The sequence below is a fragment of the Anomaloglossus baeobatrachus genome, chromosome 9 (assembly GCF_048569485.1).
Source record: "Anomaloglossus baeobatrachus isolate aAnoBae1 chromosome 9, aAnoBae1.hap1, whole genome shotgun sequence".
Taxonomy (NCBI): domain Eukaryota; kingdom Metazoa; phylum Chordata; class Amphibia; order Anura; family Aromobatidae; genus Anomaloglossus; species Anomaloglossus baeobatrachus.
This window is the reverse complement of record NC_134361.1, coordinates 204,211,695-204,233,567: the sequence shown is the minus strand read 5'-3', so window position 1 is coordinate 204,233,567 and position 21,873 is coordinate 204,211,695. Positions and strand designations below refer to the sequence as shown.

At 45.8% G+C, this 21,873-nt stretch overlaps 1 protein-coding gene across 1 annotated transcript in view; it reads left to right on the top strand.

Moving 5' to 3' along the window:
* The window catches only part of COL27A1 (collagen type XXVII alpha 1 chain), a 347,486-nt gene that overhangs the window by 261,492 nt on the left and 64,121 nt on the right, over positions 1–21,873 (top strand). Inside the window, exons 29-32 of the mRNA XM_075324295.1 lie at positions 10,150–10,203; positions 21,275–21,319; positions 21,417–21,461; positions 21,536–21,589. Coding sequence (XP_075180410.1) covers positions 10,150–10,203; positions 21,275–21,319; positions 21,417–21,461; positions 21,536–21,589 — 198 coding nt within the window. The remainder of the gene's footprint in view (positions 1–10,149; positions 10,204–21,274; positions 21,320–21,416; positions 21,462–21,535; positions 21,590–21,873) is intronic.

Below are 21,873 nucleotides of genomic sequence, written 5' to 3'. Positions count from 1 at the left end.
TTCTGCTGGTGCAGTCACTATGTACATACATTACATTACTGATCCTGAGTTACCTCCTGTATTATACTCCAGAGCTGCACTCACTATTCTGCTGGTGCAGTCACTGCGTACATACATTACTGATCCTGAGTTACCTCCTGTATTATACTCCAGAGCTGCACTCACTATTCTTCAGGTGGAGTCTCTCTATGTACAGTCAATGAATTAGATTACCTATCTCTCCATCCTGAGTTATAATCTAAAACATTCACAATTCTGCAAGCTTCAGAGTTGAAATCCCCCAGCATTCCTTGCTGCCTCAATGTCTTCAAAGAGCTTACAGGACTGTAATCCGATGTAAGAAAATGTTACCGTCCTGCTGCACTATAGAAGTTTTAGCTGATGTGACTGTGTCCATTAACAACTGGCAGAATTGTGCACGCAGCTCTGGAGTACAATAAAGGCTTAGAATCCGTACACATAGGTAATAGTTACTCAGCTTTATATAATAGTGATGGACATACCCTTTAAGCCAGGTAAGGTATTTTCACAATGTTATAGAATTCCCGGGAGCGGCCAGGAAGGAAATCTCCCTCCCAAAATTTGGGAATGTGTTCTGAGAAGAAGGAATCTGTCATCCGCTGACAAAGAGGAGGCTGTGTGGAGTAGTCGGGGTTTTCTTGCGCTTCTTTGGTCCTGATCGGGGATGTTTCCATCAGGAAAAAGCTTCTGCTGCTGTTTGTTTTTGCTGGGTCTTGAATGATGACTTCTTCGCGTTCACACAGGGCCAGTTATGAATGGGTGTGAGGCCGGGGAGCGCCCGAAACACGGAGCTTCTTGTCTCCCCTCCTCATCAGCCATCGCCGAAGAATTGCTCCATTGTCAGAGCCGCCCGAGCCTCATTCATATACACAGGGTCCCCGCTCAAAGCCCAATTGCGGCACCTTCATAGGCTCAGGTCTTATAAAGCTGTATCTGCATAACCCCTGATGAGTATCCGCACATGGGGCAGATACGCAGCGGATTTTTAGAAATCAGTAAATGACGTCCGCACCAATGAGCCCCAATAGAAATCAGTAGTATCCATCACTCTGCTGATACACCAAGCTCTGCTTCAACTCCCAGGATGACCTTTGTCATCAAACAGCAGCATGATGTAGAGACAGAGACCCTGATTCCAGCGATGTATCACTTACTGGGCTGCTTGCTGCGGTTTTGATAAAATCACAGTTTTACCTGCTCCAGATTTACCAGTGCTAAGCTCTGTATAACCCCGCCTGCTGCAGATTTATCAGTCTGTATAACCCCGCCCACAGCACTGATTGGCCGCTTTCTGTGTACGCTGTGCATTGGCAGATTGCTGCCAATCAGTGTTGAGGGTGTGGTTGCACAAACATGACAGCAGGTAGTGATAATCTCCTAATAAAACAGTGATTTTATCATAACTACAGCAGGCAGCCAAGTAAGTGACACATCACTGGAATCGGGATCTCTTTCTCTACAGTATACTGCTCTCAGATTAGCGTGCAAAGGCAGAAAGCTGCCAATCAGTGGTGGGGGGCGTGGTTGAACAAAATGATGCAGCTAGTGATAATCTCCTTCTAATAAAACAGTGTTTTTATCAAAATTACACCAAGCAGCTCAGTAAGTGACACATCACTGGAATCAGGATCTCTGTCTCTACATTATGTTGCTCTGAGTAGCGCTTTCTGTGTACACTGTGCATAGGCAGAAAGCTGTCAATCAATGTTGGGGCATGGTTGCACAACATGACAGCAGCTAGTGATAATCTTCTTCTAATAAAACAGTGATTTTATCAAAACTATCACAGGCAGTCCAATAAGTGACACATCACTGGAATCGGAGGTCTCTGACTTTACATTATGCTGTATTCACATAAGCCCTTTCTGTGTACACTGTGCATAGGCAGAACATAAGAGCAGATAATGATGATAATCTTTTAATAAAACTGCAGCAGGCAGCCCAGTAAGTGACACATCATTGGAATCAGGATCTCTGACTCTACATTATGCTGCGCTCAGATTAGTGCTTTCTGTGTACGCTGTGCATAGGCAGAACATAGCAGGTAATGATGATAATCTCCTAATAAAAGAGGGATTTTATCAAAACTACAGCAAGCAGCCCAGTAAGTGACACATCACTGGAATCAGGGTCTGTTTCTCTACATTATTCTGCTCTCAAATTAGTGCTTTCTGTGTACACTGTGCATACGCAGAAATCTGCCAATCAATGGTGGGGGCGTGGTTGCACAAGAAGATGCAGCTAGTGATAATCTCTTCCTAATAAAACAGCGATTTTATCAAAACTACAGCATGCAGCTCAGTAAGTGACACATTGCTGGAATCAGGGTCTCTCTCTACATTATACTGCTCTTAGATTAGTATTTACTATGCATGGGCAGAAAGCTGCCGATCAGTGGTGGAGGGCGGGGTTGCACAACATGACAGCCAGTAGTGATGATAATCTAACAAAGCAGTGATTTTATCAAACTACAGCAGGCAGCCCAGTAAGTGACACATTGCTGGAATTGGGGTCTCTGACTTTACATTATGCTGCCCTCAGATTAGCGCTTTCTGTGTATGCTGTGCATAGGCAGAACATAACAGTAGCTAATGATGATAATCTAATAAAACAGTGATTTTATCAAAACTACAGCAGGCAGGCCAGTAAGTGACATATCACTGAAATCAGGGTCTTTAACTGTACATTTATGCTGCTCTCAGATTAGTGCATTCTGTGTATGCTGTGCGTAGGGAGAACATAGGTAATGATGATGATCCTCCTAATAAAACAGTGATTTTATCGAACTACAGCAAGCAGCCCGGTAAGTGACACATCGCTGGAATCTGGGTCTCTGACTCAACATTATGCTGCTTTCAAATAAGCTGTGCATAGGCAGAACTTCGCAGTTAGTGATTATAATCTAATAAAACAGTGATTTTTATCAAAACTACAGCAGGCAACCTGGTAAGTGACACATCGCTGGAATCTGGGTCTCTGACTATACATTATGTTGCTTTCAAATAAGCTGTGTATAGGCAGAACATAACAGCAGGTAGTGATGATAATTTAATAAAACAGTGATTTTATCAAAACTACAGCAGGCAGCCCAGAAAGTGGCACATCGATGGAATCTGGGTCCCTGACTAGATTATGCTGCTTTTAAATAAGCTGTGCATAGTCAGAACATAACAGCATGTAATAATGATAATCTAATAAAACGGTAATTTTATCAAAACTACAGAAGGCAGCCCAGTGAGTGACATATTGATGGAATCTGGGTCCCTGACTCTAGATTATGCTGCTTTCAAATAAGCTGTGCATAGTCAGAACATAACAGCATGTAATGATGATAATCTAATAAAACAGTGATTTTATCAAAACTACAGCAGCTAGCTCAGTAAATGACACATCGCTGGAATCTGGGTCTGTTTCTCTACATTATGCTGCTCTCAGATTCGGTAACAAAAATCTGGTGACCGATTCCCTTTAATTTTTTTAAACAACATATAGATTTTAGGATCACAGAGATCACATTCATGTTGCTGACTTGTGCGAATATTAACGGTTTATTGCCGTTTTCGAGCGTCGCACGTGATCACTGACACGGGGGATCTTTGGGTTTGCATCCTCTAACCCACTAATCTAATAAAATGCCGATGCCAAGTGCTCATTAGTGCCATAATTAAAAGAAAAAGGCTTAGAATCGGTAACGAGAAGGGCTGATGTTTATTTGGGAGGGTCTATGAGCTGTGACGCGCGGAGAGCACAACCGGGCAGCAGCGCTTCGCTCATTATTTCCATGCTTTATAGGTTGATCCTCCTGGTTTATGGCATGCACGGCTCGGCACTTGTATTTTGCAGGAAAAGATGAGGTGACGGCCTCCGTACATTTTCCTATTCCTAGGAATTGTGTAAGTGTAATCTCCCTGACCCCCGAATATATCCGTCAGCTACAAGTGCAAATCCATGTTCCTGCGCAGACCCGGACGACTCACGCTTTCCATCAATCGTTCGCTGCTTACGGAATCCAAATGTCGTCGGATTAGTATAGGAAGCAAACCGGGAGATTGGAGGCCCCGAAACGCGATTGAGGGGGCCCCGAAACGCGTCGTGTAACCCTTCTACTGCCAGAGGGCGCATTGCACTTAAAGACCACCTACAGACCCGTCCGTCAAATGTCAGGGTGCAATCTGTTGCCCCGTAGCTGGAAATATATACCGCACAAAAACCCTGCAGACGTATAGCAGATGTTTATAAAGAGGCAGAAAATATGTCGTAGCTGTCCTTAGATTGATGGAGTTATCCATCCAGATAGACGGAAAGCGGCTCTACCGTCTGATTTCCAGATTTCGACCTCAGTTAACCCAAAAAGTTGCACAAGATGGAAGGGCATGGCTTAGGCCACATCGGTTTTTTACCATCAGGCATGATCCGGCGAAAAAACTAATGCAACGGATCCAGCGAAAAAAAGTGATGCAATGGATCCGGCGAAAAAAAACTGATGCAACGAATCCAGCGAAAAAAAACTGATGCAATGGATCCTTCGGAAAAAAACTGATGCAACGGATCCAGCGAAAAAACTGATGCAACGGATCCGGCGAAAAACTGATGCAACGGATCCGGCGAAAAACTGATGCAACGGATCCAGCGAAAAAACTGATGCAACGGATCTGGCAAAAAAAACTGATGCAACGGATACGGCGAAAAAACTGATGCAACGGATACGGCGAAAAAACTGATGCAACGGATCCGGCAAAAAAAGTGATGCAACGGATCCGGCGAAAAAAACTGATGCAACGGATCCGGCGAAAAAAACTGATGCAACGGATCCAGCGAAAAAAAACTGATGCAACGGATCCAGCGAAAAAAAACTGATGCAACGGATCCAGCGGGAAAAAACTGATGCAACGGATCCGGCGAAAAAACTGATGCAACGGATCCGGCGAAAAAACTGATGCAACGGATCCGGCGAAAAAACTGATGCAACGGATCCGGCGAAAAACTGATGCAACAGATCCGGCGAAAAAATTGATGCAACGGATACGGCGAAAAACTGATGCAACGGATCCAGCGAAAAAACTGATGCAACGGATCTGGCAAAAAAAACTGATGCAACGGATTCGGCGAAAAAACTGATGCAACGGATATGGCGAAAAAACTGATGCAACGGATCCGGCGAAAAAAGTGATGCAACGGATCTGGCGAAAAAAACTGATGCAACGGATCCAGCGAAAAAAAACTGATGCAACATATCCGGCAAAAATAAACTGATGCAACGGATCCGGCAAAAATAAACTGATGCAATGGATCCGGCAAAAAAAAAACTGATGCAACGGATTCAGTGAAAAAACTGATGCAACGGATGCGGCGGAAAAACGGATCAGTCCCATCAGTTTTTTCCATCTGTTTTGATACTGAGCATGCTCAGTTTAAAAAAACGTAAACCGGCGCCGGATTATGGCATATGACGGATGACGCCGGATCCGGCGCCCATAGGCTTCCATTATAAAAAAAAACGCTGGATCCGGCGCGATCCGTTTTTTTGCCGGAGACAAAAAACGTTCCCTTCAACGTTCCATCTGGCCGCCGGACAAGCAAATTTTGCCGGATCCGGCGAAAGCTAGATGGAACGCAAAGCCATCTGGCACAATCCGGCGATAATAGAAGTCTATGGGGGAAAAACCGTCTGTTGCCGCTGGATGCGTTTTTTCATGTTTTTGCCTGATCGTGCCTGATGGCAAAAAACTGATGTGTGAAACCGGCCTTAGCGGAAAGGGGTGTGACTCTTAAAACTCGCCACATTGCGCCAAAAGTGGTGCAAAAAGGGCCTAATTTATCATCCCGTGTGATATTTTTTTATTTTCTGGAGATCTGTGGCTGTCACGCAATGCCTTAGCGAAATGCCCAAACTTATTCCAGTATAAAGGGACTGTTCAAACCAAGCACAGGGGCTCGGTGCACCCTTGGTGTGGCCAAACGGCTCAGTGCACCTTCCCACCTGCTTGTGTTCCCTCTAACTCCGCCCCCCTTTTCTTTGATTGACAGTTCTGCCTTTACTAGAGAACTAGAGAAGGGCGGATATTGAGGGTGGGAAGGTGCATTGAGCTGTGCGGCCACACCAAGGGTACACCAAGCCCCTGTGCTTGGTTTGAACAGTCATTCTGTTGACTGTTGAGGATGAGTCCCCACGAACTATGACCCTCTCCAATCAATGATGAGCATGCCACCCCCCCTCCCAAATTATTAACCCCCCGATGTCACTTTAGTCATAAATTTGTAGGTATAATACCAGGCATGCCACAATGCAAAGTTATAAGGAAAAAAGTTCCTGAATGACTTAATTGGTGAAGAGGTGAAGCCGACCAGGCGAGGAAGATCCAGAGAGAAGAGAAAACACCAACTAAATGGCCGACACTGCTTATAACGTCTTGTCCTTAAAGGGGTTCATCAGGACTAGCATCTTGATGACCTGTCCGCCCCCAGCCATTAGATATTATCTGCACTAGCGGCAGCCAGATGTAAACAGTGTGCGGAGCCAGATCTGTGCACTGTTTAGTTTCCGCTATCTGGTCCTGCTGTTGAACTTGTATTACTCGCATAGTGTCCATGGTCTCCTCCCTCATCTGTTTATCTCTATACCTGTGCGCTATGCTCTGGTAACAAAAACTGCTTATTGGGGAATCCTCTATGTTTTGTCTTAATCCAAACTTCCTACTCCAGTCTTCAGGACTCCTCTTGTGCTGCATCAAGTCTCTGGAATGCTCTACCCCAAACGATCACATTTCGTCAGATCCTCAGTTTTAAGCACATGTCTTTAGGCAGGACATTTGGTAACCTAGCTAAAAACTGCGTATTTGGGAATCCTCTACTAGGTTCTCTCCTAATCCAAATTTCCTACTCCCGTCTTCAAGACTTCTTGTGCTGCATCAAGTCTCTAGAATGCGCTACCCCAGACAATCACATTTAGTCAGATCCTCAGTTTTAAGCATGTCTTTAGGCAGGACATTCGGTAACTTAGCAAAAAACTGCCTATTTGAGAATCCTCTACCAAGTTTTGTCCTAATTCAAACTTACTACTCCCATCTTCAAGACTCTTCTTGTGCTGCTTTTAGTTCTCTGGAATGCGCTACCCCAGACAATCATATTTAGTCAAAACCTCAGTTTTAAGCACGTCTTTAGACAGGACATTCGGTAACTTAGCAAAAAACTGCCTATTTGGGAATCCCATACTGAGCTTTATCCTAATCACAAGACTCTTCTTGTGCTGCATCAAGTCTCCGGAATGCGCTACCCCAGACAATCACATTTAGTCAGATCCTCAGTTTTAAGCACGTCTTTAGACGGGACATTCGGTAACCTAGCGAAAAATGGCCTATTTGGGAATCCTCTACTGAGCTTTGTCCTAATCCAAACTTCCTACTCCCATCTTCAAAACTTTTCTTGTGCTGCATCAGGTCTCTAGAATGCGCTACCCCAATCATATTTATTCAGATCCTCATTTAAGCTAATCTGTTATGTTAGATCCTAGAAACTTTGATGAAAAGGGCTCTCAGTTTTAAGGACATGTCTTTAGGTAGGACATTCGGTTACCTAGCTCCGCTCTCATTTCCTCTCTTTATATATTTCTCCTGGTCCCTTCTCTCTAAATTTAGCCCATTCTTTACACTCCGTGCACCCAATCACACTTTGTGGTGACTGCCCCATGTGGCTTTATGCAAACTATCTGTTTATGTACTCTAAAAAAATAAAAAAAAAACACAAAACAGGTTGTACCACCACCACTCCTACTACTTATTCGGCTTTTTTTTTCCTGGCTGGTTCAAGTTAAAGGGCAACTCCACCCCCAGGTGCAGGCGCCTTTTAACTTTACATAGCCCTGATCATTTCATCCCATATCTGTTTATCACTCTTTCGCTTTGTCAGTTCATTTCCTCCATAATCCAAACCTACTTCCAAATCCCAGACTCTTCTCGTGCTGCACCAGTTCTTTGGAATACACTACCCTGTACAATCATATTCATTCACAGCCTCAGTTTTAAGCTCATCTGCTATGTTAGATCCTGGCTGGACATTGACATTTACTATAGAAACTTTGCATAAAAGGGTCAGGTCTTGCCACCCCTACTCCTACTACTCATTCCGCTTTTTTTTTTTTTGTTCGCTGGATCAATTTAAAGGGCATCTCTATCCCCAGGGGCGGTTGCCTTTTAACTTTACATAGTCCTTATTATGCCGTGGGCGGCACGGTGGCTCAGGGGTTAGCACTGCAGTCTTGTGGTGGCTCAGTGGTTAGCACTGCAGTCTTGTGGTGGCTCAGTGGTTAGCACTGGGGTCCTGGTTCAAATCCCACTAAGGACGCCATCTGCAAGGAGTTTGTATGTTCTCTCCGTGTTTGCGTGGGTTTCCTCCGGGTTCTCCGGTTTCCTCCCACACTTTGAAAACATAGTGATAGGGAACCTAAATTGTGAGCCCCAATGGGGACAGACTTGAAAATGTATGTAAAGTACTGTGGAATTAATAGCGCTATATAAGTGAATAAATATTATTATTATTATTTCATCCCACATCGGTTTATCACTCAATGATCTACAATTATTCTCCTCTCTAATCCGAACCTCCTAGTTCCAAATCCTAGACTCTTCTCATGCTGCACCAGTTCTCTGGAATGCGCTACCCCGTACAATCATATTCCTTCAATCCTCAGTTTAAAACTTAGCTATATTATATATTATTATTACATTAGATCCTGCCTGTACATTGGCATTTACTATAGAAACTTTGCATAAAAGTGTCAAGTCTTACCACCACATGATCTCAATTAATCTGCTCCATAATCCGAACCTCCTAGTTCCAAATCCTAGACTCTTCTCGTGCTGCACCAATTCTCTGGAATGTACTACCCTGTACAATCATATTCATTCTGTCTTCCGTTTTAAGCTCATCTGTTATGTTAGATACTGGCTGGACATTGACATTTACTATAGAAACTTTGCATAAAAGTGTCAGGTCTTACCACCCCTACTCATTCCGCTTTTTTTTTTTTTTTTTTGCTGGATCAATTTAAAGGGCAACAGGAGCTGGTGCCTTTTACCTTTACATAGCCCTGATTATTTCATCCCACATCGGTTCTTCACTCAATGATCTACAATTAATCTCCTCCACAATCCGAAACTCCTAGTTCCAAATCTTAGATTCGTCTCATGCTGCACCAATTCTCTGGAATGCGCTACCCCGTGCAATCCTATTCATTCCATCCTCAGTTTAAAGCTTAGTTGTTATGTTAGATCCTGGCTGAACATTGACTTCTACAATAGAAACTTTGCATAAAGCGGTCAGGTCTTACCACCCCTACTCCTAGTACTTACTCCGCTTTTTTTCTTGGCTGGGTCAAGTTAAAGGGAGCGGGTGCCTTTTAACTTTACATAGCCCTGATTATTTCATCCCACATCGGTTTATCACTCAATGACCTACAATTAATCTCCTCCATAATCCGCACCTCCTAGTTCCAAATCCAGGACTCTTCTTGTGCTGCACCAGTTCTCTAGAATGCGCTACCCCGTCTCTTATTCATTCGCATCCTCACTTTTAAGGTCATCTGTTATGTTATATCCTAGAAACTTTGACGAAAAGGGTCATCAAAGTCAGGTTTTACTTTAGTCGCTGTGCCACTTGATGCTTGCCCATCACTATGTACCCCGGTAGATACCCCCGGTCATTCTCAATAGTTTCTCATCCTAAGCCCGGGGCTCGAAGACACCTTCTTCAATTTATTAATTAGTTTAGTATCTGTCCCGATTCCAGTCTTTTTTCGTCTCCTCTCTATGTGATGCTGATCAGAAGAAATTTGCAGCCCGGGCTTAGTGAGAAATCTGTGATCAGGGGCCGGGCCCCGGCACGAGAGTAAAAGGACACAGCTGTTTGTTTTCCTGAAAGCATTTTCCTTTTTTTTTTTTCTTCGCCCCTCTCCAAGCAGGCCGAGGGGAAAGGATTGGGGGAGGAGGGTTAAGCGCCTGGGCTACAAGTGGGAGGATTGCAGGACAAGGGGGCTTTTGACTGGGGCCCTATGTAAAGCAGCTGTAAGTGGAACATGAGCGACACCTGCTGGTCATTTCTCATATTACATCTCAACTCTCCTCTCTTTTTCAGGGTGCCAGAGGCCCTGATGGACCAACGGGAGGATCTGGGCTACCAGGTACCAAGGTAAGTGCCGATTTGGGAATCCAATATATACACATAATATATTCAGCTTTTGTCGTGTACATTTAACACTTTTTTTTTTATTTTACCATGTGCTTCTTTGGCTGTTACACTGCAACCCCCATCAGGTGACTGGTGAGGATGATGAGCGGTGTAGTGCTCTATGCCAGCCATGATGAGTCTCGTCTCTCATATCCGAGCCCGCTATTGAGAACAAGGACCTGTTCACATGACGGCAGATCCCTGCCAGTAGAAATAAAGCCGAATGTTTATTTCAGTCACCTTTTTTTTTTTTTAAAAAAAAAAAAGAAGCTTTTCCATTTATGGGACGGAGCCGACAGCGAGGACTGTACGGGGGATAAACACTCCGCTGGCAGATACCAGGCCACTTTGTGCTTTTTCTGGCCGGGCCACAAGCAGAAGTCGGGACGTGACAGTAATATTATGTTTTGATTGCGTTGCATAATTCAGTCCCGGGCCCCCGAGCGTCTGCTGAAGATCAGAAGGGGCTGAGTCGGATATACATCTGATTACCGAGATGTACGTCGGGATGTTTGTGCACACAGCACGGCGTCTCCTCCTACGAAATTCACAGTGCCATATGTTTGTCGTCTACCATGTTAGGAGCCGCTCGATTCTTTACACACCAAATTAGAATGCGTTGAGAGCTGATAGTGTCCACAAATCAACCCCGGTGCCAAATCAGCCCTCATCTCTTCCGATTACCTAGGAATTTAGAGAAACAAGGGCACACGTTACCAAAGGGGCCACCCTTGATGAAGGACGGACCTTTATTTCAATGTCCATGATCTGGCTGGCCGTGGATTCTGCCCGTAAAGCCAGGGTGCCAAGAGTAGCACCCTGATTAGCTGATCACCTTGCATCTGAACTTTAAAGAGGTTGCCTGTGATGGGACAACCTGTCACGCTAGGTACAGGGAAGGGAAACCCTGTGTCTAGGGAAAGGGAAGATGGTGACTGCTGACCAAGCCTACTGCTGGTCCCTGGCACCACCCTAGATAGGTTCTGCACCTATGCACAGAGCAGGATACCTGACCCTAGATATCCCTAGTGCTGGTCCCTGGGGTCCCTCACTACCCTAGATAGGTTCTGCACCTATGCACAGAGCAGGATACCTGACCCTAGGTATTCCTAGTGCTGGTCCCTGGGGTCCCTCACTACCCTAGATAGGTTCTGCACCTATGCACAGAGCAGGATACCTGACCCTAGGTATTCCTAGTGCTGGTCCCTGGGGTCCCTCACTACCCTAGATAGGTTCTGCACCTATGCACAGAGCAGGATACCTGACCCTAGGTATCCCTACTGCTGGTCCCTGGGGTCCCTCACTACCCTAGATAGGTTCTGCACCTATGCACAGAGCAGGATACCTGACCCTAGGTATTCCTAGTGCTGGTCCCTGGGGTCCTTCACTACCCTAGATAGGTTCTGCACCTATGCACAGAGCAGGATACCTGACCCTAGGTATTCCTAGTGCTGGTCCCTGGGGTCCCTCACCACCCTAGATAGGTTCTGTACCTAGGCGCCAAGCCGGATACCTGACCCTAGTGCTGGTCAATTTCCTAAATAGGGAACGGATGGGATGAGCTCTTCGTCAACCCCACTAAACACTAGAAAAGACACAAGGGGAAAACATCGGAGGAAAAGCATGAACTACTTATCATAAGATGACTCAGGTAGAAGTTCAGCAACGATACCGCAGAGGAATACAAGCCACCTACTTGCAACCTATCAATCAAGAACAGATGGGATGAGCTCCTAGTCAACCCCACTAAACACTGTAGACGACACAAGGAGGACACACTGGGAAGAAGCATGAGCTACTTATCCACAGATGATACAGGTAGACCTTCATCAAAGTTTTCAGCAACGATACCACAGAGGAGTACAAGCCACCTGCTTGCAACCAAGGCTTGAATGAACTGAAGATATCACCAGAATCAGGGTATTTAAGCACCAAGAGAATACTGATGATCAGCAGCTGGGTGGAAGGCGAGCTCCTGCTGCGTCCAAAATGGAGAGAGATGAATCCAGCAGAAAAGCTACCTATACCAATGAATACTGATAGCAGGAACAATGGAAAGTCAGGGAGCATTCTGCGCAGCCAAACACTGTGACCTTCTATGGCCAGAAACCACATGACAGTCTGTCACTCTTGACACAACCCCTTTAAGGCTTGTCCTTACACTGATGTATAATGTTAGCACTAATCAGACCACGGCAGCCTGCGTAGATCACATCCACAAATGTGAGATTGATCGGCGCTCGTTTACCGATCCATTCACAGGGACCGGCAAAAATTCTACAATGAAAACCAATCTTAAATAGAATTGTACAGCGTCATGTCCTCGACAGCACATGCCCCCGTTTATATGCTGCTGCCCACAATAATTGATATGCCTGCAAAAAATGATCTGATCACACTACAAGCACTCGTTCTGCTCATTCGCCGGGTGATTGGCAGCAGCATGTTTGCATGGGCTGATCTTAGACACAATCGTTTGGAAAGCTTTAGCTTGGGATGTTTACACTTTTTAGTGTAAGGACCCGCAGATTTCTGTACCTGGATATTGATGACATTTCCATCGTCTTTTTAATTTTCTTCCCTAACACACCAACAGAGAATTTGGAGCGTCCATGTAAAATTTCCATGACCTCAAAACGTGTATACCAGCAAGTCCATAGTACAGGCCTATAGGCACTGCAGGTACTGATGTATGGTACCTCTGTGAGGCTATGTATGCTCCAGTAAGTGGGTCGTGACAAATTTAAAGGGTTTTTTTGGTGAAAACAAATCACCTATTCTATGGATAGATGGAAAACGTACTGATCAATGGGGGTCCGACCGTTGGGAATCGCACCAATCAGAACAGGAGACTTGTATCCCCATCCGCTGCTCCATTTATTCTTCATGGTTCTGCAGGAAAAGGCAAGGACCGCGTTCAGTGGTCTCCTAGGGATTGAATGGAGCCATGGTGGAGCATGTGCACTGCCGCTCCATGATAATAGTGCCCCGTCTTGCAGGTCCCAGCAGTCTGACCCCAACCGATCAATAAATTATTACCTATCCTATTCATCGTCAAGGTCCTATCCCTACTTGTAGTAGGTGTAGTAACCCTTACGATACCACTTTCTTGGCCCCTATATAGTATAATGCCCCCCACACACAGTATGAGTAAATTTCTCAACATTGCCCCATAACACCCTCTGACATGCAGAGTATGATGATCTGACCCCAGAGTGCCCCCGACGAAGCATACTACAGCCAGTATCAACAGTACTGTATGATACCCCGATAGTGCCTCCCACACATTGTGATGCTGCCACAGTGCCCTAACTACAGTCACCAATGACCTACTAACCACCAAAGCCAAGCGACACTACTCTGTCCTCCTCCTCCTGGACCTGTCCTCTGCCCTCGACACAGTGGTCCATTTCCTCCTATTACAGATTCTCTCATCTCTGGGCATCACAGACTTGTCCCTATTTTGGATCTCTTCATACCTAACCGACCAAACTTTCAGCATATCCCACTTTCAGATCACCTCCTCATCTCGCCCTCTACCTTTCGTTGTCCCCCAAGGTTCAGTTTTAGGACCACTGCTGTTCTCCCTCTACACCTTCGGCCTGGGACAGCTCATAGAGTCCAACGGCTTTCAGTATCATCTCTATGCCGATGATACTCAGATCTACCTCTCTGGAACAGATATCTCCTCCTTACTAACCCAAAACCTACAATGTCTGTTTGCAATTTCATCTTTCTTCTCTGCGCGATTCCTAAAGCTTAATATGATGGACAAAACAGAATTCATCATCTTTCCTCCTCCTCACTCATCTCCTCCAACAAGTCTATACATCAAAGTTGATGGTTGCTCCCTCTCCCCAGACTAACAAGCTCGTTGCCTTGGAGTAAACCTCTACTCTGCTCTATCCTCCAAGCCACACATCCAAGCCCTCTTCACCTCATGCAGACTACAACCCAAAAATATCTCTGGGATTCGTGCGTTTCTTAACCAAGAATCAGGAAAAACATTGGTGCATGCCCTTATCATCTCCCGCCTCGACTACTGCAACCTCCTGCTCTCTGGCCTCCCTTCCAACACTCTTGCACCCCTCCAATCTATCCTAAACTCTGCTGCCTGATTAACCCACCTCTCCCCTCGCTACTCCCTGACCTCGCCACTCTGCCAATCCCTTCACTGGCTTCCCATTGCCCAAAGACTCCAGTTCAAAACATTAACCACGGCCTACAAAGTCCTCCACAACCTGTCTCCTCCTTACATCTGTGATCTAGTCTCCCGATACTTACTGCACGCAACCTCAGATCCTCACAAGATCTTCTTCTCTACTCCTCTCTTATCTCCGCTTCCCACAATCGCATACAAGATTTCTCTTGCACCTCCACCATACTCTGGAATTCTCTACCTCAGCACATCAGACTCTCCCCTACTGTGGAAAGCTTCAAAAGGAACCTGAAGACCCACCTCTTCCGACAAGCCTACAACCTGCCGTAACCCTCAGACCAGTAGACCACTGCGTAACCAGCTCTGTCCTCACCTATTGTACCATCACCCAGTCCCTAGACTGTGAGCCCTCACGGGCAGGGTCTTCTCTCCTCCTGTAGACTGTGAGCCCTCGCGGGCAGGGTCTTCTCTCCTCCTGTACCGGTCTGTGTCTTGTATTGTTCATGATTATTGTACAGTACTTGTTTTTTTATGTCTACCCTTTTCACTTGTAAAGTGCCATGGAATAAAATGGCGCTATAATAATAAATAATAATAATAATGCCCCTCAAAATCCTCCAACATAGTATAATACCACCCAAATCACACAAACACAGTATGATTCCCCTAAAGTGCCCCCCACCCAGTGTAATGATAATAAGTGTAGATTGAGGCTCCGCACAGCAGGTCCAATCTTGTGACGTTTTCGGTCCTCCTGTGCGAAGACTGAATGATCGAAGAGGGAGCTCATGGCTCCCGCCTCCACTATTGTAGGATTGCATTGAAATTGCGACACTGGGCGGGGTTCATGGTTCCCCAGCCCGGCTCCCAGTATGCCTTGCCGCTTGGCCAGAGTCCAGTTGCCTCCTGTTTGAAATCTCGCCAGATGGCAACTGGAATCGTGGCCATTAGACTTTAATGCTTGTAGAGGAGTCTCCTCCTGTAACACAGCAATTATTCTAGTAATGGGGTCACCGAACCCCTCATCCCTTTCCAAACGGTTAGGATTTCTCTTAAATCAAAGAAACATTAAATGTGTTTGACAGTGAAGACGTCTTGTGTTTCTCCCTCGCTCTGTGAATGAATTGGGAATTGTAGAAGAATTCTGCCCTGTGACCCAACGCTCCTCCTGACCGGCCCAGAATGCCCCCGGCCAATGGCACCTGCTACATGAAAGCGGCTAGGCCTGGACGGCTGGGCCTGATTTATAAGTGCAGACGGTAGTCAGACATTGTAAGGACACCACTACAGCACCTTTTCCCACGTAGTAAATTTAACATTCCAACCCCGGTGGGATGTAGCAGAATTGCATTATCCGTGACAGAGAAGTTCTGGCGTACACTTGCTTGGGAGGGGTCTTGTGTATAGAGGACGCGGAGAGGGTCTCCCTGCTTCCTGTTCCCACAGAGGTGTTGTTCTTTGTCATTCACTCATTAAGCCACCCGCAGACAGTCTGTATGACACCATGATGCCTCCAGGCAGATGCGGTAAAGCTGGGGACAAGTCCTTTATCCACTGTAATAGTCGCTCCTGACCCCCAGGACAAGGACACCGGCTGACCGCTGGGCCATCAACTTACTCTGCAGCCAAGGACCCTTCACATTCAGCGCACATACAGCTGATCCAGTGGATTGCATTTCCTTTTTTCTTCCTCCTTTGTTCTTCCTCCTTTGTTCTTCCTCCTTTGTTTTCCCTTCTCTCGTTACCCTTTTCCTACATCCTTTGACTCCTTCCTACTTCTTCTTCCTTCTTTTCCCTTTTCTTTACCCTTGTTTTCTTTCTTTCTTAATCTTCTTTATTCTACCTTTTCGTCTTCCTTCTTTATTCTTCCTTTAACATTTCCTTCTTGCTTCTTTCTTCTTCCTTCTATCTTCTTCCTTCTTCCGTTAACCTTTTTCCTTCCTTCCTTTTTCCTTTTCCCTTCTTCCTTCTTTCTTTACCAGTTTTCCTTCTTTTTTCTTCTTCCTTCATCTTCTTTATTCAACCTTTTCTTCTTCCTTCTTTCTTCTTCCTTGTTTTGTTAACCTTTTTCCTTCTTTCTTCATCCTTCTTTCTCTTTCCTTTTCCCTTCTTTCTCCTTCCTTTTCCCTTCTTTCTCCTCTCTTCTTCCTACTTCTTTCTATTTTCTTCTTCCTTCTTTAACCTTTTTCCTTTGTTCCTCTGTCTTCTTCCTTCATCCATCTTTCTTCTTCCTTTTGCCTTTACCCTTTTCCTTCTTCCTTCATCTTCTTTTTTTCTTCTTCCTTCTTTCGTTACCCTTTTTACTTTACTCCATTTCCTTCTATCTTCTTCCTTCATCCTTTTTTTTTCTTCTTCCTTCCTTATTCATCATTTTCCCTTCTTTCTTTACTTTTTTCCTTCTTTCATCTTCCTTCATCCTATCTTCTTCCTTTTTGTTTCTTTCTTCTTCCTTCCTTCTTTCTTTCTTGTTTCTTTTTCCTTGTATCTTTCTTCTTCCTTCCTTCTTTCTTGTTTCTTCTTCCTTGTATCTTTCTTCTTCCTTCCTTCTCTTCTTTCTTTTTCCTTCCTTCTTTCTTCTTCATTCTTTCTTCCTTTCTTCTTCTTCCTTGTTTCTTTCTTCTTCCTTCATTTTCCTTTTCTTTCTTTCTCCTTCCTTTCTTCTTCCTTTTCCGTTTTTTCTTTCTTTACCCTTTTTACTGCTTCCTTCTTTCTTCTTCATTCTTTCTTCCTTTCTTCTTCTTCCTTGTTTCTTTCTTCTTCCTTCATTTTCCTTTCTTTCTTTCTCCTTCCTTTCTTCTTCCTTTTCCGTTTTTTCTTTCTTTACCCTTTTTACTGCTTCCTTCTTTCTTCTTCATTCTTTCTTCCTTTCTTCTTCTTCCTTGTTTCTTTCTCCTTCTTCCTTTCTTCTTGCTTTCTTCTTCCTTTTCCGTTTTTCTTTCTTTGCTCTTTTTACTGCTTCCTTCTTTCATCTTCTTCTGTCTTCTTCTCTTGCTTCAATTAAATCCCACACCGCTCTTGGTCGGACTCCGGCAGGTCTCTGCTTTCTGCTCCCATCTTGACTCTCTGGAAATGCCCACACACATGTAGCCAGTGATTACCTGAGCGGGAAATCAAATCATTTCCAGTGTGGTAAGACAGAGCCAGGATTTACAGACCTGGAGAGATTAAGGAAGGAGAATATTGCTAATTTTTTTTTATCCAATTTAAGCCCTTTTAATAATAATTTTAGCCCATGAAAAACATCCTATAAAAAGGAGCTTCCCGCATGTCTGTTTTTGTAATTTCTTGTATTCTCCATACACCTACAATTCTGGAGCCTCTTTACTCATTATTCTGTGCTGTTCTTCTGATATTCCTCCTGAAAATATATGTAGAAATGTATAAGTAGGTTGCACCATTATCCTTATTAAAGGGACATGTCCCTATTGAGTTAGTGCTGATTGGTGTCAGTCACACACCTCCAGTTGGCAACACCCACTTGTCAATTTATTCATTTCTAGAAGGAATAACAGATGACATATGACTGGGACTTACATGCAATTTGACCCTTTTTTTTACAGCAATATCACAGCTTTAAATCAGTCGCGCGATTGCAAGTTGCACATAAGCCTTTGGTCATGCGACTCGTCTGATCGTTTTTGTCACGCAGCACATGTATTCAGTGTGGAGTGTGAGCCACGTGCAGAAATCCCGGCACTTCCAGCCTCAGATACTATCAGGGAGGTTTTTAAAGGTCGACTGAGGAACGTTCTGCCATTGAATGCACTTGGGCAAATCATCAAGATCCTCTGCTGCCAGCTCTTGTGTAATCTCCGATCAATGACGTCCCTGATGTGCTCGATGGGAGACAAGTCTGGAGACGCTGCAGCCCTGAGAGCACATTTAGGTCGCACAAGCAACATGCAGCCTGATGTTGTCATGTTGAAAAAAATGGTTCCTTGTGTATTTCTGCATGGGATCCCATACTGCAAGCTGAATTAAAGGGGTTCTCCACTTTTGGGGATATTTTGTTTTCTTACCTAACTGCATGCAATTGAAGCTAAACATATAATTTTTGCAATTGGGTTTCATTAAAAATTTTGCACCGCTTGTCTCCTATAGCCTCTGTATTACACTTAAGAGTCAGCCATATTATTTTTATTTTAGCAGAAGTGTTGAGGAAATGATTTTGTGGACCTTACTATTATATAGGTAAGACAGGTTCTTGTTACTGCAGCTTTCCTCACTGACGGCACAGATCTCCGGTCCATAACATGGCTGCTGGTGGAGGAGCATGTGACCAGACCTCTCCGTCAGCTTCCTGCAATAGAAAAACTGTTTTCTCATGGGAGGTTTTCTATTGGAGGAGGCCTGGTCACATGTTCCTCCACTGGCAGCCAGAGATCCATGCTGTCATTGAGGAACGTTGCAGCAACAAGAACCTGTCATACCTATACAGGGTGTCCCCAAATTCTGGACACACAGGAAATATCACTTAACAAAATGGAAAGTGGTCGAATAAAAGCGAAATCTAAATCACATCAATATTTGGTGACTGCCCTTTGCCTTCATCACTTCTTCTCGGTCACTTGTACAAATATATTGAAGAAACTCTGCAGAAGATTGTTCCAAACATCTTGGAGGACTAACCCCCGATCTTCTCTGTATGAAGCTTGTGCAGATCCTTGTCTTTCTTCCTATGATCCCAGACAGACTGAATGATGTGAGATCAGGGCTCTACAGGGTCCGGATAATCACCTCCAGGTAAAGATTTCAGTTCAGACTGGGGTCTCAGGATGTTCTGTTCAAGATCTTAGGAAGAAGCACCAAGAAGTGGTCGTTGTTGTGAACAGTAGATGCGGTGGTTGGCCATGGAAACTTGGTGCAGGAGATGAAAGACCTATCCTGCTTACTTCCCTTTGAAATCGGTAGATGTCCAGCAGTGCCATCAGCTCAGAACGGGCATCAACCAGTGGGAGCAGCTACATACATCTACTGTTATCAGAAGTATGGCTAGAAGTCGTCATAATGGAAGGATTGTGGCCCCCAAAAAAAGACCGGGCTGAAGAGCGGCACAATGGAGGTCTGCAGAAACAGTGATGCACAGTGGAGGGGCCTGCAAGTTTGTGGCTGCATTTTGACAAATGGAGTTGGGAGGTTTGGTCAGAATTAATGGTGTCCTAAATACCGAGACATACAGGTAGATATTTATCCATCATGTAGGCCCCTGATTAGCTCCAAATTTTTTATGCAGCAGGAAAATGACTCCAAACATCCAACCAATGTAATGAAGAATTATCCTCAGTGTAAAGAAGAATGAGGAAGCCTGTAGGTGGTGATCCGACCCCAGCAGAGCCCTGGAGGTAATAACCCGGCCCCAGCAGAGCCTTGGAGGTGATGACCTGGCCCCCGCAGACCCCTGGAGGTGATGACCCGGCCCCCGCAGACCCCTGGAAGTGATGACCCGGCCCCAGCAGAGCCTTGGAGGTGATGACCTGACCCCCGCAGAGCCCTGGAGGTGATGACCTGGCTCCCACAGAACCCTGGAGGTGATGACCTGGCTCCCGCAGAACCCTGGAGGTGATGACCTGGCTCCCGCAGAACCCTGGAGGTGATGACCTGGCTCCAGCAGAACCTTGGAGGTGATGACCTGACCCCCGCAGAGCCCTGGAGGTGATGACCTGGCTCCCGCAGAACCCTGGAGGTGATGACCTGGCTCCAGCAGAGCCTTGGAGGTGATGACCTGACCCCCGCAGAGCCCTGGAGGTGATGACCTGGCTCCCACAGAACCCTGGAGGTGATGACCTGGCTCCCGCAGAACCCTGGAGGTGATGACCTGGCTCCCGCAGAACCCTGGAGGTGATGACCTGGCTCCAGCAGAGCCTTGGAGGTGATGACCAGACCCCCGCAGAGCAATGGAGGTGATGACCTGGCTCCCACAGAACCCTGGAGGTGATGACCTGGCTCCCGCAGAACCCTGGAGGTGATGACGTGGCTCCAGCAGAACCCTGGAAGTGATGACCTGGCTCCAGCAGAGCCTTGGAGGTGATGACCTGACCCCCGCAGAGCCCTGGAGGTGATGACCTGGCTCCCACAGAACCCTGGAGGTGATGACCTGACCCCCGCAGACCCCTGGAGGTGATGACCTGGCTCCCGCAGAACCCTGGAGGTGATGACCTGGCTCCCGCAGAACCCTGGAGGTGATGACCTGGCTCCCGCAGAACCCTGGAGGTGATGACCTGGCTCCCACAGAACCCTGGAGGTGATGACCTGACCCCCGCAGACCCCTGGAGGTGATGACCTGACCCCCGCAGACCCCTGGAGGTGATGACCTGACCCCTGCAGAACCCTGGAGGTGATGACCTGGCTCCCACAGAACCCTGGAGGTGATGACCTGGCTCCCGCAGAACCCTGGAGGTGATGACCTGGCTCCCGCAGAACCCTGGAGGTGATGACCTGGCTCCCGCAGAACCCTGGAGGTGATGACCTGGCTCCCGCAGAACCCTGGAGGTGATAACCTTGCTCCCGCAGAACCCTGGGGGTGATGACCCAGCCCCCGCAGAGCCTTGATTTTACATCAGCTAATCTGTCTGGCATAAATAGACAGAAGGATCTGCACAAGCCTCATACATAGAAGATCTGGGGTCAGGTCTCTAAGATGTTTCGAACAACTTGCTGCTTAGTTCCTTCAAAAACTGTGTACAAGTCACAAGTGTACCTAGAAGAAATGATGAAGGCTAAGGGAAGGTCACAAGATATTGATTTAATAAATGTATATATACACACATCTATGAACTTGCCTGGAAGACTCAAGTTTTGTTATCTCTACCCTGAACGTTCCTCTGTGATGATGTCTATGACATAATATTAACCTCTTACAAAACCTGTTTATAGGGACCTCAAGGAGTGCAGGGAAAAGAAGGACTAGTTGGGCCTCAGGTACGTAACCCACATACAACTGTTTTTGGAGATTACAAAAGATCAAGGGACACAATATCATTGACTGTCACTCACTGTAAGATGTTTATACATTTAGGGCAAGATGGGAGAGCGAGGACTTGTCGGGCCGCGTGGTTTTCCGGTAAGTGACCACTCGGTGATGTCCGTTTCTATCTTTTTCTCAATCAGTGTTGTTCATATATACTCTTATTACAGGGAATTCCAGGACCCTCCGGCTCACCTGGGGAAAAGGGAATCCCAGGGAACCCGGTAAGGATCAGCAACATTTGGTCATTTTTGGCTTCCATGCCCCACTTTTAGTGACAGATATTAGACCTGTGTAACATGGTATTAGCTTAGTACAACAAATTAGACCATGCTGGTCTGGTACATGTCTTTATCTATATATATAATTGCCTTATTCTGTCTGTCTGTCTTGCTCCAAAATTGTGTCCTTACGGTGACACAAAGCTGATTGGCTGCTGGGCTCGCCATGGCCCCGCCCCCCCCGCACGGATTGGCCGCTCGCCCAGGCACCGCTCCCCCCCCCCCCA